Genomic DNA, 16,485 nt, shown 5'->3' on the forward strand with positions numbered 1-16,485 from the left:
TGTCCTCAGGCCTCCGTGCAAGAGAGGCCACAGCTATTTATTACAAATGCTAGCTTTAGGGCTTCGTCCAGAGTTACTGAATCAAAGGTTTGCATCCTTATCGAGCTCGTTGATAATGAAGTGCCCAGGAGGAGTGAAACACAGGCAGACACACAGGGCCTTGTGCCTCAAGACACCTGTTTATTGGGGACATGACTCTTCAACAGGGATGACAGGAATCGTACCAAAAATAGCAACGTCTACAGGGCCCCTGATAGGGCTAGAAGGGTACAGTGCCCCCCACCCCCACCCCTTATACAAAAATAAACTCTCATGCCTATGGACCAGCAGAAACTGGCAGAGTGGCTCCTTAACAGGAACACATCCTCTACCAGCCCTAGGACCCCGTTCTTTGACCCTCACCTCTGCCACTTCTAAGGCACTGTGACTCCTCTGGGCTGGGTGGGTGCTGCTTGCCCACTCTCCTTCACCCACTGCCCACTTTACCTCTTGGTCCACCTTGGGCTGGGATACGGGTCCCACACTGCTCCCTGCTGGCTGCTCTACCCAACTACCTCTAGCACTTCCCCGCTCCTGCGGGGTAAGCTTACTAAGCTAATCACTCCTAAGAGGACTCCCTACCGTTCTTGCCCCCCAAGACCTGCCTCTCCGGATCTAGACAGCCCTGGGCTGCCCTCCTCTTCTAGTGGAGGACTGGGAGGGGTCTCTCCCGATGGTGCCCGGACATAGGTTGGAGACGTGTCGGCTCGGGGCTGCCGGCGGCCCCGAGCACGACGGCTGTGGTGTACTTGCAGATGCAAAGCCATGAGCTCAGGAGCTCCAGTGGCAAAGGGGCAGAAGAGGCAGCGGTGAAGTGCACCCCCTGCCCCGGCCTCACCTCCCGGGCCCGCCCGTAGGGACAGGTCCAGGGGTTCGGCTTCACCACCTCGCCCGTTGCGCAGGGTCCTCCCAGGGCTAGCAGGCTTCCTACGGGACCCCGGTCCGGTGTTGCTCGAAGGAGGCCGGGTACTTGCAGTGCCCTCTACCCAGGTGGCAGAGGCCTGAGTTGGCTTGGCTCCTGACTGCGGCTGCAGTGAGCCCCGCTGGGAAGGTGGCGGGGGTTCTGGGGGAGGCCCAGGACCTGCACTGCTCCTCTGCTCTCGGTGATGACGCTGAAGATGATACTTGAGCGAGCCCGACTGGGTACCTGCATAGTCGCAGTGTGGACACTTGTAGGGGCGCTCACCTGGGAAGAGTGGATTAGAGTAGGTCATGGGATCACTACCACTCGCACACCCACATGTATTCTGCTCAATGTACAAACTTCATCCCAAGGAGCAAACGCCGACTCCCCACAAAGTGATTTAGATGATCTTTTCCACCTGAAAGGCGGCCGGCAGGACCTCCAGCCTTCTGGCTGCTCTTGCCTTTCTTCCTCCTAGACCCTCCCCTATGCAGAAAGCCTCCCTCACCTGTATGCACACGAAGATGCACTTTTAGGTGATGCGCAGAGCGGAAAGATTTTCCACAGAAGGGGCAGTCCTTGCCAGTGGCCCCACGGCCCGCTTCAGATCGTGTCCCTCCAACCAGCAGCCCGTTTTCTTCTGCAACACGTTAAAAGGAAGGTATAGGGTCTCGCTGCCTTGTCCCAACCAGGTACCCATTATACCCACCATCCCTTTGGGCTCCAGCCCCGCTCGCTCCGGCCCAAAATTTTATTTTATTATTGTATGTAGGTACACTGTAGCTGTCTTCAGACATATTAGAGCCAGGTCGTGGTGGCGCATGCCTTTAATCCCAGCACTTGGGAGGCAGAGGCAGGCAGATTTCTGAGTTCGAGGCCAGCCTGGTCTATAGAGTGAGTTCTCTCTCTGAGAAAAAAAGAGGTTTGGAGGAACATAGATTTGTTAAAGAGTTATTAATACCCTTAGGAAACCACAAAACTTCCAGTAAGAGAAAGAGAGTGCGGGGTCAGAAGCCCAGGAGAAATCGAACCAGGTCTTCTGAAAAGGCCTGTTAGACAAAGTTTCGAGAACCAAATGCCACAACCCCCAGAGAAAATAGTGTGAACATACCTTGGGTGGCCGAGGACCTTGCCTGGGCCCCTGCGGCAGGTGCAGGCTGTCCTGACCCCTCACCTGGGTTGGGGTGCAGGGAAGTCAGAGAGCCCAGCGACCTGCCTCGGGCCCAGCTCTCCTCTTCTGCCTCCACCACTTCTTCCTCCTCTTCTGGTTCCTCTGCACGGTGCCGCCGAGCCCGGTTGGGAAGAGCTGAAGGCAGTGGGCGGAACCCTCCATAGCTTCGGCCACCTCCAGGGTCAGCACCCTCACCATTGGGTCGTACTTCCCCAGCTCGTACACTCAGGTAGCCTAAGAGGCTTGGGGGCTCTCGGCGCTCAGCTGGAGCGGGTGCTGGGGCCAGGAGAAGCGCAGGGCCCAGTGGCTCATATGCCAGTAGGCTCAGGTCGGGAGGCTGAGGGGCCCTGGCGGGTGCAGAGCCAGGGCCTGGAGCACGCAAAGGACCCAGCTTGCTGGTGTGCACCTTCATGTGGTTCTTAAGGAACCAGGGCTCCTTGAAGCAGCGACCACAGACGGGGCATGCATGATCAAAGGAGGCCTTGTGCTTGCGCATGTGACCCTTGAGAAACCAGGACTGTGTAAAGCTCTGGCCGCACACCTGGCAACGGAACTCAGGTGGCGCAGGGGGCTCCTCCGGAGGTGCAGGAGTCGGGGCAGGGTTTGCCTCACGGTCAGGCTCTGGCCTAGGTTCAGGCTCAGGCTCAGGCTCAAGGGCAGATCTGGGTTCTTGCTGGGGTGGAGGTTGGGGTTCAGGCGTAGATGTAGCCGCCAGGGGGCGCTCGGAAGCCCCGTGGGCCGTCAGACTGTGGTGCAGCAACTCCTCCTCCTGGCTGGAGCCAAAACTGCACAAGCTGCACTTCCAGGGCCTGTGCAGGATATGCAGGTGGCGTTCCCGCTCCGCTGAGGTGCGAAACTTGCCTTTGCAGAAAGGGCAACGGAAGGCAGATGAGGAAGGGACCTGAGGGCGAGCCAGGCCCTCTGAGGCAGGGCTGGACTGCATGCCCCCTGAGCTTCTGGGTCTCCCAAGTCGGGCTTCGCGTAGCAGGGCCCGTTCCTCCAACTCCAGCAACAGCCGTGCAGCAGGGCTGCGTGGACGCTCCGGCTGGTGCGTTCGGAGGTGTGAGCGCAGCAGAGCCCGCTGCGCTGCGCGGTGGCCGCAATGTGGGCACTGGAAGGCTTGGGCGCCCGGGTGGGCTCTCAGGTGCAAAGCCAAGATGGAATTGAATCGGAAGCGCTTTCCGCACACAGGACAAGGGAAGCGCCGTTCGCCTGCACGAGTCTCAGACCAGCCCACTGCTCCCATCCCAGGCGAGCCGGGTCCTGGAGTCCCGCTGACACCTGGCCCGTTGGAGTAGCGCTGCAGATCCAGCTCGCCGTCGAAGGCTGGTGGGGAAGGCTCTAGGTGGCCGACCAGGATGCGGGGACGTGAGCCCTGTGGGGAAAGATGCACGTAGAGGACAGGGTGGAAAAGACCACCCTGTAGAATGTAGACCATTTGTAGAAAAAACGTAAAGGCACGAAGAACAGTAAGAAGAGTGTGGATGGAGGTTGGGACCTAACCTAGGCACAGACACCTCTCACCTCCAGAAATTGTGGGATGAGTGGAAGTTAGACACTGGGGCGAAGTTAATAGCGTATGTTACTATAATACAAAGTTTAAAAAACAAAGAAACACAAAAAAAGGAGGCAGGAGAGGGTGTCCCGCTGAAGGTCCTTTGCAGGTCAAGGACAGAACTTCACTTACCTCCATGAACCCCCTTCACATTCTTTGGTTCTGAGGATTGGAAGGAGGAGGAAGAAAAGCTGCTAATGAAGGCAACAGGTGCGGAGGTGCTAAAACAAGACAGAGCGATTGGAGGAAAGATGAGCCCTGGCTTTCAGCAGTAGAGTCACCCCACTTAGCAGCCTGTATCCTTGAAACCCATCCCTTCTTCCTACTGTGATCTTGGGGTATCACAGGCTTCTTATTTGCTGTGCTCAAAACTTGCATCCCTTCATCTGCCAACTCGTATGATAAATACAGACTTCCTCCTCCAAATGATGTTTTAAACACCTAGTCCAGAACCGCCGTCACTACACACACACACACACACACACACACACACATACACACACACACAATGTGGGAGGCCATCATAGTATACCCCTCTTCCACTCGCGTTGGGCTGTGCCCCTGGATAAACAAATGTGGAGGGCTAGCCATACTCCTGTTATCCAAATGGTACTAGCTCCACTCCGACCCAGGGCCAGCCAGGCAGAATCCCTCCAGGTTCCACTTCCTTGCTTCTGCCGGCACCCAGTCTTCTGGTCTTTCCTCCTCCCCCTCCCCCTCCCCGGATTCCTGATCCATTCATTTCCATTCATTACAGAGACTCATTCATGCATGGGAGAGAAGCACCTCCCAGCAGCAGAGGCTGGAGACAGAGGGGGAGGGGCATGAAGGGAGAGCCAGCTACAGAGGGAATGAAGAGAGTTGGGGGAGGCCTGGAAGTTAAGGGGCACTACCAGCCTAGGGAAGGGGTTAAAAACTGCAAATCCCATTTAGGTTTCACCCCGTTTCAAACCTTGGAGCCTGTGGTTTGACGGGGCATCTCAGCCCCTTTGTCCAGAGCTGCTCCGAAGCAGGCTTTCCTCCTCTCTGCAGGGGAGAGGCTCCTCACACAAGAGGAGGATTACACTGGCTCTGAGCTCAAGAGGCTGGAGTGAGGGATGGGGGGCGGGGCCTTGCCATCTGCACAGATAGGGGAGCCACACAAGCTCTGAGCAGGAAGGGGTTAAAATTCTCCATCTAAAATTCCCTACCCGTGACAAGTGTAGCACAGGGCTGGGAAGGACAGAGTTGAGGAAGAGGATGGCGGGGGGAGAGGTTTTCCTGATATTTAACTGCTGACAAGGTCATGGAATTTAAGCTTCAGTGGATGACCAGAAGTCATCCAATCTACCTTCCTTCTTCCATATAGAATTGTATCTTGCTCAGGCTAGATGAACTTGGGCCTAGCTTCTTCTTTTAAACCTCAGACATAATACTCAATAAAGAACTTCCTTACAATGAGACTTATGAAACTGAAATGGGTTACTAAGAAAGAGGACTCCAGCATTGCTTTACTTACAAATTTGAAGAGAACTGGGCCAGGAGTTAGCCCTGCCTATCAGCAAAGAAAACACTGGGGGGTCCAAAGCTTTTTTAATTTTCAACATTTAGTGGAGGTGGCAAGACTTTATGAAGGGGCAAACCCTTGTCACATGCAGAATCTGACTTTTCAGAGCCAAAACAAACAAGACGTCCTGACCAAACATCAGTAGAAAAGCACTGCCGCTTAATATGCGTGTTTCTGTGGGTCCAAATTCAGGTATCCTTTCCTGGCCTACGGGTCCTCCAAATGAGACTGTTACTGAGGCCACAGCCCTAGCAGGCTCACTGGCAACTGCATAAAGGAGTTAGAATAGAACTAAGGAGTACAGGCTATTGCAAGCCTAGGCCTTCCAACCTCCAGTAACCAGTTATCATCTCGGCTTGCCTTCTGGGAAATGAGTTGTGCTGAATTTGAATTTGAAGTCCCTGCAAACTTGAGAGTTGTGTGGTTTTAAGTCTCAGGACTCTTCTGGCCCCCAAGAGATGCTAAAACAAATGGCCATTCCTTCAGTACCATGGAGAGTGCAGTGGGCTACTAGAGATGGCCCTCTGGCTACCTCAGTACCACAGATAGAGCTAGGAAGTGCTAGAGAGGCCACATTGGCCATTTTAGAACCAGAGAGGGGACACAGAAACTAGTGGATTTATATATATATATATATATATATTCCTATTTGGAACCTATGCAGGGGTGTCAGAGAAACTATAGAGGGGTATCTACCAGAGGAATTACTGTGGCCTTTTCGACGTCATTGAAAATAGAAAATACGCACACCTAGAAAAATTTTAATTAGCTATACAGAATGTCATAACAGTTACAGTTTGTACATCCTGGAATGAGTTACTGAGGCATCGTATTGGAGTCCATCACATTCTGTTGCTTTCCTGGGGATTCCCGGAACATCCTGGTGTACAGCCAATCTGGTATATTCAGAGGAAGCAGATGGCTGGGAGGGGTGTGTGTGAATACTGCATGGTCATAGCTGACTAACCTATGGGCACATATTCTGATTCTGAGAGGATTCTAGGGCCTCTAAAATTGCCTGTAAGACACTAAGCAAAATGTGCCCTAGGAAAAATGGCCTAATATCTGAGGCAAAAAGAGGAGAAAAAAGGCAAGTCTTCCTCACTGGAAGGAGAAACACACGCACACGCACACACACACACGCACACACACACGCACACACATACACACACACACATACACACACGCACACACACACACAACACACACACACACATACACACACACTTCTGCATGTAGCAGTTTCTAGGATGGAAAGCAGAGACGCATTAGAAGGCACAAATGGAAGATGAATTTCTCCTCAGGGGAAGTTCCCCAGAAGGTGGCCTAAAATCAGTAAAAATCCACCGAGACCTCCTAGGCCCAGTCAAGATGGCTTCCGTCATTTCTACATCAAACCAGGTCTCAGGCACCAGAGCTCATAAATTGCTCTCAATAAGGGAGTACCAACAGAGACGGAGTCTGTGACCTGGTTTGGAACCTAAGTCAGACATGTATTGTCTGTGGACAATCCTCACATTTTTCTATACTCAAGGCTTAACCACCACCTCTGAGCCTTGGCCAGAGAGTGGCTCTGACCTACTTTCCACACGCAGTGGGAATCAGGGGTTATCTTGTTCCTGTTTGTACTTTGCAGGGATGCAGGACCAGCGTTACAAATTAGAAATATTTCCAAAGCAACAGGCCAATTACTTTCACAGACTAGGAGAGCCGATGCAGAAGCGGGAAGGTAAGTGCAGATCCTACCGAGAGTGAGTGGATGGTGAAAAGACTTACGGAAGAATCCACCAAATAAAGGACCAAGAAAGCTGCCCCTCTCACCCCAAATCTTGTGATTCAAAGATTTTTAAGGTCAAGAATTCAGTAAAAAGATCAGAGTCTCCTGGGCCTAGCAGTAATTAGGCCTCTGTCTCTGGTCATCTCCAACATATGATTTTTTTTCCCCCTCTCGTTGGCAATCTCCCCTCTCCTAAATCAGCTAACAAATATGAACCCCAGAGCTAGAGGAGAGTAAATGGAAAGGGGGCTTATTAGATAGTTCAGAGTCAAGACCACCTTGAGAACACACACAAGAGAACAACTCACTGGTAAGGTCTCTCCATGGCTCTCTGAACCTCGATGCTCTGAGAGCTGCTTCAAATCCTCACTACACTGAACCTGGACACCTTTTAAAATGAGTTCTTGGGGAAAGGACTAGGAGATGGGGGGGGGGGGAGCATGAAATTTCAGTCATTGGCTCCCATATTAACTGTGAAGAGGTGAGAGGGAGGTACAATACAAACACACACACACACACACACCCTGTCTTATCCTAGACCCATGTTCTAGCATGTCCTAACTTGACCCCATTCTGAAAGTTCTGAGGAGCCTGGGATTGGGGGGTAAAGAGGACATATATACAGCCTGAAGTCTCTTTAACTAGAGCTGGCCCTAAAAAGTCAGTGTTGGTGCCAGTATGAGCCTCAGTTCCCAGGCTGGGAGGTGGGTAGGAGATGATCTGGGAAAATACCCCTCTCAGAAACTGGTAGGCAGGCAGAGCAGGACCTGTGATCTCACACGAGAGACTCCACCAGCACACCTCACACTCCACCCGTGGAAAATAATCCAGGAGGAGAATGGGGGCAGGGTCGGGAGATAGGGAGGCCAGAGCTCAGCTACCCCGGGCCAGGAGAACAAAAGCGGAGTTACAGCCGCCTCCGCGGCTGCCTCGGGCCGAGCTCTTTGTGACACTTTGTTTGGGACACAGAGAGAGGCACCCCCATCCTCTCCCCTCCCCCCCCCGTGCCCTGCCGGTCCCCGAGAGTTAGGGCTCCTTCCCCCACCCCCACCCGCTGCACCTGGGCTGGGGCGCACCTCCACTGTGCTCACGGCTCTCCCACCGCGCACCCCCCAGGCCCCCTGCACCCCAGGCCGCGGCGCCCGGCCTCACGGCCCCTACAAAGCCGCGCGCCCCCGCCCCGCGCCGCGGCCCTCCCCTCCGTGCGGGGCTCCCGGCTCTCCCACCTGGCCCCCTCCCCGGGCCCCCCCCAACTCTCACGCCGGCCCCGCCGCCCCCACCCCGCCCCCCGAAGCGGCGGGCGAAGTTTGCCGGGGCCGCGCGGCGCCCCTCCCCCGCCCCCGCCCCCTGCACCTGCTCCGCGCGCGCCCCCTCCGGGAGGGGCGGGGAGGGCGGCGGCGGGGGGGCGCGGGGGGGGCGGCTACTCACGAGCCCCGGCGGGCGGCGGCGCGGGCGGCGGCGGCGGCGGGCCGGCGGCGCGGGCGTCAGCGTTACGTGGGGCCGGGGGAGATGCGCCGGGCCCCGGCCCCCCCGCCCCCGGCCCGGCCCCCGCCCCTCCCCGGCCCTCCGCCCCCGGCCCGGCCCGCATTGTGTGCGGCGGGAGGCGGCCCGGCCATTAGCATGCGGGGGGCGGCGCGGCCGGCGGCGCGCTCGGGCTCCGGGGCCGGGGGACCCCCGGAGCGGCAAGAGGCGGCCGCCAGGGGGTGCGGGCCTTGGGGGGGCCCGGGGCGTCGCGCGAGGAGGAGGGGGCGGGGGTGGGGCGCGCAGACCGTTCCTCGAGGGGACTGGAGGAGATTGTGAAAGGTCATCTTGTCCTTCCCCCAGCCTCCAAGCAGGCTGCCCCTCCCACCCTAGACCCGGACATACCAGGGAAGGAGTTGGCTCTGCCGCTGCTTCTGCCCCAACATGCACAGGCTCGGGAAGTTCTTCCTGGGGTTTTATCTCAAAGCCTCTCCCTTACAATTTGTCTCTCTTTTGGGAGAGGAGGAGGGGCGATTATAGAGATAGTTAATGTCTGCCGTACAAGAAACATTATTAAAGTTACTCTTCCGCCTTTGCCGTTCTTGATAAACACTTCTCGCTCCTGCTTCACGAATTCTATTTTCTGTTCTTTAAGACACTTTAACGGCTCTTCAATGCAACAATATTTACTGAGTGCTTACCAAGCACCCGGCGCTGTGCTCAACTCTGGGGGTATGCAGAGAGAAGGGGGGTGTGTTACTTTCTCTCGGCACGATTATAGCCCAAACAGTAGTTGCACACTCCTAAGTGGCATACTCAGATTTAGTCAATATTTACTCGATGATTGTTCACGTATTTAGCAGCATGAGATCTTTCCAGTAATCCTCTCATATAAGCTCCATTTACAGAAAAAGTAGGTTCTCTCCTTCCACTGACCTGCAAATTCAGGGACATCATAAGGCCTCTATCTCAACCTTGCCATTAAATAAAATCAACTCTCTTGGTGATTGAAAAGAGAGGAACTAGGCACAATTTGTCTGGTTCCCTTTAAACTTCGGTCCCCGGTGCCCAGGAAATCAGCATGGATACGGTGCTCCGGTGCTCCAGTGGTGTTGGCTCGGCAGTGAGTAGGGCAGAAGTGGCTCATGAGGAAAGCTACTTTTCTTCCCTTCCTCCTGGGCCTCGGCTCCCAGGGATCTTCTGGCTCAGTTTCTTTTATTTACAGTGGTTATAAATAATAGCCACCTCCTTCTGTGGTGTGTACCGGGCTAAGCTAATTCGTATGCATTTTCTCTTCATGCTTAAGGCAACCCCTTGAGACTGGTATTGTTAATTTCCTTTTACAGATAAGGAAACAGATTAAGCAACTTGACTGAGGTCAGCCAGATAGACCAGGGACACAGGCACAGGTAGTATCATCTCGAGACCTCAGGCTCTTTCCTGTATTTGCTCTGTAAGGTATACATACATTCAGGCCAGCTGGCTCTCTTTCTTAAATGTGGAAATAAATGTTCTCACCTTAGCTTCTGAGCAAGCCCTGTGGTAATATGTACAGCGAGCACATCTGTATATGACCTTCTCAGCACCATTAATGGCGCCCTACCCTCCCTGGAATCAACTTCCCTTTTGGGGGACATACAGATTGTTGTTAGTTCTGTTTATCAGGGAATGAAGTGGAGTTCAATTAGGTAAAATAATGTCACAATAATGTAGCCAAGGTCACTGTCCTGAAAGGGTGACAGAACTGAGATTCTAGCCCAGGCCTTTGGAGACCTTTGTAATGCAAAAATATTGTTGGTATAGTATCCATTTCCAGATCAGCACCTAGGTACCGGTCTTCACTGGGTCAGAAACAATCCCAGTGTACAAGGCTTTCCCTCCCTTTAATCAACTAGTCAAAGCCCTGGGATGGATCCCTAGTGCCACCCTTAGAAAAAAGTGAGGAAAAGAAACTGCCCAGAGAAGCCGGGGGAGGGGAGGAGGATGAACACTGGTCTGGGAACAGGGTTCCCGGTGGAGCAATCCAGACAGTAACACAGAATCTCACTAGGGCAGAATGAGTAATTTGAGGAGGAAGCCAAAGAACAAAGACTGAATGGAAATAAGGGGAGATTGAGGTCTAGGGTGATTTTGTCCATAGCGATGAAGTAAGTGAACCCTGAAGGGCAGAAAGAGGGCAATAAAGGGGGAACTACTGAGGCAGGCTGGGTGGCCGGCCAGTGGAGTGAGCTGAGGCTCCTGTCTACGAAAGGCCACTCCCTAGATCTTTAGGCCCTCATAGTGACCTTTGCCCCACCACACCTCAGCTCTCTGACAGACTATGTGCCAGGAAAAGACTGTCTGCTCTGAGCTACCAGGCCCCTAAGGAGGACTGTGACCCAACCAAGCTGCAACCCATTGGAGTGACCGCTTCAGGGTAGGTAGGTATAAGGTTTCTGGGCCTCAACCCTGAATTAGGAGTGGGCAGAGGGGTCAATGAAAGAGATATTGTGTGTTCCCACTTCCTGAAAAGCCCCATAGTGAATTTTTTGCAACCCAGGAAATACCACTCTTACAGTCAAGCGAGCAATGGATCAAAATGCTGATCAGCCAAGGCAGGAGAGACCCAGTGTTCGCCTGGAAAAGCTACAGCACTGGGCAAGACACAGTCAAAGTGGACGCCTACTGCTGCTGGCGGTGAGACCAGGTTCCCCCGCTTGAGGTTTTAGCTGACTGTACACAGTTCAATTCCACTCACGTTCAGTGAGCACATACCATGCCCCAGAAACCGTGCTGGGGACTGGGGGTGGGGGGAGAAAGAAATGTACAAATTAACAAAGCAAAAAACCTTCATCTCCAAGTATCTTGCCTTTACCTTTGGGGAAAACCTGAAGGTAAGTGAACTAAAAAATGAGACAGAAAGAAAAAAAATATGGCATCTCATTTTTTGAATCTCACTTTTTAAACTGCCTTTGCACCAGCACTTTACTATGCATTTACCCTAACTAATGATATCTAAATGAGGAAAACACTGTGCGGAGGGAAAAGTCCCCATAGCCCCCTCTAACTGCCCTGCTCTGGCCTTCAGGTGAGCCAAGTGTGGCTGGCAATAGCTATAGTCCCCTTTACTATCTCAGTTTCCTGCTTGACCTCTGCCTGTCACCTGGCCACAGCACTGCCACTTTGGCCTGGAGCCTCGGTAAGAACCCACCATAAGGGAGGGTGAAAGGAAGGTCCCCGGGGTGGGGGGAGCCCTCTCTAACAAAGCTAGAGTTCACAGTTTGCCCTTCTAACCATTTAGGGTCTCCTCACTGGCATTATCACCCTTGAACTCCGAAGAGCACCTTGCATCTGGAAGGTGAGAGAATATAGGCCTCCTCCCATTCTCCCAGTACACACACAAGGACACACATACACACCTCAACCCAAAAAGGGATTTATCCTCTAAGCTGTCTGTCCCTGACTGCAGCAAGAAAGTGAGAATGCCAGAAAGCTAACTATCCTGTTTGAAGGTAGGGAAATAGGAGTAGACATTTGTTAGCTGCTTGTTTGGTGTATGTGTGTGTGGGGGGGGTGCTGGGGACTGAACCCAGAGACACATGCACAATAGGCAAACACTAGCCCTGGGCTAAAGCCTCAGCATCCCCCCAAACATCCCATAAGTTACTCGGGATGATGGTCTTGAACATATCCTGTAGCTCAATCAGGTCTTGACCTTTTTGTTCCTCCTGCCTCAGCCTCCCAAGTGTCGGGGATTACAGGCCTCCACTAGTCCTATGTCTGAGTTTTGTTTTCAGCTAGGTCATAGGAGGAGTTTGAGTTTGCATTGAGTCTCCCAAGCTGGTCAGGGCTGAGCTGGCTCACTGGTAGGTGCGGGCCATGATGATATCCAACACCTTCAACCTGATCTTGGGCTTCGTTGCCGTGGTGATAGAGGTGATGAAGACAGCCTTGGGAACTGCCTCTATGGACTCCTCCCAGGTACTGGTAAATGAAGGCGGAAGGGCTGATGAAAACAGTGGCTGTACCCACAAAAGCATCCTCACCCTGCGACCTGCAGTCGACAGGGTTGCTGGTGCTGGAGCTGAGTGCCGAGGCCTTCACCCTAGCGGGAGTGCTGCTCTCCACATATGCCCTGTTCTTGCTGAGCCAGAGGAAGCCTGGATACTTCAAGAGGTCAAGGCTGCAGTACCGGGAGCTACAGGAGGTAGGGGGTGCAGGGAGGAAAGCATGAAGCAGCCAGCTTCCAGCTAACTTTTCATCTGGCTGTCCTTGTCTGTGCTCTTAAGGGCACATAGTAGGGCAGTAGGGACGTGAAGGGCTGAAACTGACTGGCTTTCTGGCATTGGACGTTAGTTCCCTAATGATGTTTGTGAAAGAATTGGTTATTTAATGATTGGAGCTACACGCGTGCATAAACGTTAGGAAGCTGCCGTAATGTACTACTGGAAAGACTGGAGAAACTGGAAGGGGGTTGCTTCTACCCGGGGTTTCCCCTTTGTTGACCCCAAAATTGGCTCGCATCTGTTTTCAGGGCCTCTCTGAGGTGGAGGAGTTTTCTGGTTTGGAGAATGGTCCCGTGGTGGCTAGCACAGGAAATAGGACGGATGAGTGAGTGGGCAAGACAGGTGCCACTTTCCCCCTACGCCAAGGGGGGCATCTCCAGGCACTTTTGCGTCTTGCACCTCCCTTGGATGATAACTGGACTCCCCCAGGATGTGCATGAAGCCCAGAGTGCCCTCAATTTCCCCTCAACCCAGGCCCATTTCTCTTCTCTTCCCCACTAGAGGGAGATAATTTCTGGACTAGAGACCTCCCTCACCTCACGCCTCGTCAAGCAGCTTCCTCCCTTGCATTCTTCGCCTTCTTCCTCCCTGCCTCTCCATCCAGCTTCATTCACATCTGCCTCATCTCACTGTTCACCTTTCACAATCCCATCCACTCCAAGCCCGGTTGCAGCAGCAGCCAACCCAGAATCCGCGTCGGTTGTGCTCCAGGTCTCCCTTGGATCCGGGTCCTGCCTAATTCACCCGAGACTACAAATCCCAGGATGCCCCGCTACCCCGTGACCTACTGCAAAATAAAGAGCTTTCCCTCGGCGGCGGGGGCGCTGTGCATCTGCTGAGTGACGCCAGGCGCCGGGAGCAGGGCCTAGCCGAGTTTTCCTCGGACGCGACCACTGGCCCCGCGTGCGGGGAGGCGCCGGGAGGGCCGTCGCGCACAGAGGCACCGCCACCGCGGCCAGGTCACCGCTACCGGCTGCGGGTCTCTAGCCCTCGTGCCCACAGCTGACGGTACTGGCAAAGGCTGGGGGTCGGCGCCGGGCCAAGCCGCGCTTCCCCGGGTGCTGCCACCGCGCCCCTCGCGCGAGTGCCCAGGTTCAAAGTCCTGAGACTTGGAGCGCGCGCGAGAAGGGGTTGGAGATGATGAGTCAGAGGCGCCGGCCCTCCTCGCCCCCTCCCCCCGGGCCGGGAGCTGGAGAGGACAGGCTGGCTGGGCAGGCGGGGGTACCGACCTAAGACTTTCCCGCCTCTAGCGAGCACGCTGGTGGACCGAGCCCGCGTGGCCGCCACCCTTCCCAAGGCGGGAGCAGGACTGCGCAGGCTCAGCCTTTCGGCCGCCCCCGGCGGGCCTTTGATCCCTGCAGCGGTACGGTCGCTGAAGCTCTTTTTGTACTGTGCCCACACCACTTATGACCTCTGCAAGTGTACAAAGATGATAGATTCGGTTGGTTTGGAGGGTGGGGGGGAAAGCCCAGGAAAACGGTGGATCCCAATAGCACGGGGGGGGGGGGCAGCTTAGTAGCTGCTGAAAAGTAGAGATTGACTAGGCCTAAGAGAACTCACCCCAAATTCACATAGTGCCCGGGATGGGTGTTCGCCTCACATCATTTTTGTTCCCACTTGAGAAGGCTTCTTTTCCCTAGAGAATGCTGCTTCTCCGGGCTCAGGCAAGCCCAGGTACCAGTGGGGCTAGAGCGCAGCCTGGCTGGCTTGCCTTGACATTGCAGTGGCGCCAGCTGCAGATCCTTTCTGTTTGTGACACCTTGGGAGTGGTAATAGTCGCCCTATGACAAAGTTACGTGTGAGTATTAGTGGGTGGAGACAGTTCTGGGATCAGGCTCTGGAATGGAGAGAACGCAATCTGGGCCTCCTCCATTTCTTCTCTTCCCCCCAATCAAACTGCAGGGATAGTGAAGGGCTCATGTGTGAAGGGCTCTGAGAAAAGAATATTTTTCTTCAAAGTCAGGACGTAGTGGCCAAAGAAACTATAGAGGGAAAACAGCAATTAGCTGTCTTCCAGCTTTTACCGCGGTAATCGGAAACCTGGATATTGCATTCTGCATCTTAAGAGAAACTCAACGACCTTATAAGTGGGTCTCTTAACACTCAGGGCCAAAACCTCTGGTTTTATTTCTCATTACTTTGTGTCCAGAATAACCGGCAAGGGCCTTTGTTTATTGTAAATTATTAAGATCCTAAGATGCTGGAGGCTCAAAAAAAAATGTTTTTTCTTTTTTCTTCTAAAAGAAGAGGCCTCACATGTATCTTTGCCTGCCTGGAATTTGCCATGTAGACCTTGCTCCACATGCCTGTGAGTGGTGGAGTTAAAGGCATGTGCCACCCACCATGCTTGACGGAGCCTTACTGTGTCACCATAAGTTTGCCTCCTGCAGTACATCGTGAACTAAGGGTGAAGAATTGTTTATGAATTCTGCAGTTCTGCTCCTCAAATGGATACATGTTAACTTCCATCACAGTTCGTTGGTCAACTTAAGTCTAAAGCCTCACTCAGTCTCATGAGGAAGATAATACAGAGTATGAGGGGGAACAAACAATTTAAGGAAAAGGTTAGAAGTTTGTGGTGAACCTTGAATGGCTCCGCAGTTGGCATTTGTCTACTAGCAACCATGCCTATTTCTACTCGTTTAGTTCAGTGAGCTCCCATGTGAAATTCTTAATGGGAGAAAAACAAGACCCGGGGTCAGGAGACCTAGATTCTGGTTCTGTTGCTTGAGCATATAAAATCTGTCTGAACTACACTTCATTTGCATGGCCTTTACACCATGTTTCCTCTGATTATCTCACTGGATCATAAGACTAAAACAAGTCATGCAAAAGTACTCTAAAATGATGAGGCCCTTGAGAGGTGGAAAATAAATTGTCTAAGAAGGCAGATAATGGTGTAAGTGAGTGAAGTAGATCGCCTGTGAGGTAACAACGGCTGGGAACTCAGCAGTACACGCTGCTAAAGGGTGTCTGTCCTCAACTCCACCAGCTACAGCCGTAGGCAGCTCTGGCTCCAATAGTGCCAGGGTTTCCATATTTGAATAGAGGTCAGAAATTTAGAACACTCTTATTTTAAAAGTAATAATGAAAAAAAGTTTTTTAATTCAAGGGTCAGATTCAGCCTATAGTTCAGTAGACTGAAGTGTCAAGTTCTGCATTATGCAAATATATGGCAAAAATTTGGGTTGAATCCCAGCTCTCCAGAGGCAGAGGCAGGAGGATCACTGAGTTCAAGGCCAGCCTGGTCTACAGAGCTAGCTCTAGGACCATTGGGGCTACACAGGAAAACTCTCTTGTTTTGAAAACCCAGAAAACAACTAGGAGAATTTGGGGTTTGGGGTGTACAGTACGGTTTATGTAGCTCTTGTGAAACACACCTGTGTTGGAGGGGTTAAACATGAAGTTACCCCTCTAGACACTGCTTTCCAGGAAAGGGTCAGTTTGCCTGCGGGGTATGTTTTGCAATACAGGAAGAGAGTTTTGATGGTCAGCTGGGAGTGGGGTTGGTAAGGGAATGTGGAAAGGCAGGTGCATTAGCATATAAATCAGGAGATTGCTACCTGGCTCCTCCTCTCCGGTACCTTTTGCCTGCTACAAGCCAAAACTGAGTCTTCCCTGTTTCTCATGACTACCCTCACCACACTGACTGGGCCAGAGTCCCTGGCTGCTCTAGAATTCTGCATTGCTACCATGCTTCTAGTGGCCACTCCATCAGACCCATTCTGCACTAATCTGGCAGCCTCTATGGAGGTCACCCATTTTAT

General features: G+C 53.2%; 2 protein-coding genes across 12 annotated transcripts; one reads left to right on the forward strand and one right to left on the reverse strand.

The window, feature by feature from the left end:
- Window positions 1–159: 159 nt before the first annotated feature.
- Znf219 (zinc finger protein 219) lies at window positions 160–14,488 on the reverse strand. 11 transcript variants are annotated; one of them, XM_021203410.1, is made up of 5 exons: window positions 14,279–14,488; window positions 3,802–3,890; window positions 2,055–3,489; window positions 1,452–1,583; window positions 160–1,225 (listed from the first exon to the last, which is right to left on the reverse strand). In XM_021203410.1, the coding sequence occupies exons 2-5, from the start codon at window positions 3,805–3,807 to the stop codon at window positions 618–620; spliced, it is 2,181 nt and encodes a 726-aa protein (XP_021059069.1). In that variant the 5' UTR covers window positions 3,808–3,890; window positions 14,279–14,488; the 3' UTR covers window positions 160–617. The 11 variants fall into 11 exon arrangements, with proteins under 11 accessions (XP_021059069.1, XP_029397838.1, XP_029397837.1 ...); XM_029541978.1 differs by lacking the exon at window positions 14,279–14,488 and adding an exon at window positions 13,507–13,689; XM_029541977.1 differs by lacking the exon at window positions 14,279–14,488 and adding an exon at window positions 13,356–13,483.
- Tmem253 (transmembrane protein 253) lies at window positions 11,022–13,047 on the forward strand. The gene is made up of 6 exons (XM_029541979.1): window positions 11,022–11,129; window positions 11,521–11,631; window positions 11,734–11,790; window positions 12,303–12,413; window positions 12,493–12,639; window positions 12,967–13,047. Exons 1-6 carry the CDS (start codon window positions 11,022–11,024, stop codon window positions 13,045–13,047), a joined length of 615 nt encoding a protein of 204 aa, XP_029397839.1.
- Window positions 14,489–16,485: the final 1,997 nt, after the last annotated feature.

This window comes from Mus pahari, chromosome 8 (genome assembly GCF_900095145.1).
Source record: "Mus pahari chromosome 8, PAHARI_EIJ_v1.1, whole genome shotgun sequence".
NCBI classification, from domain to species: Eukaryota; Metazoa; Chordata; class Mammalia; order Rodentia; family Muridae; genus Mus; species Mus pahari.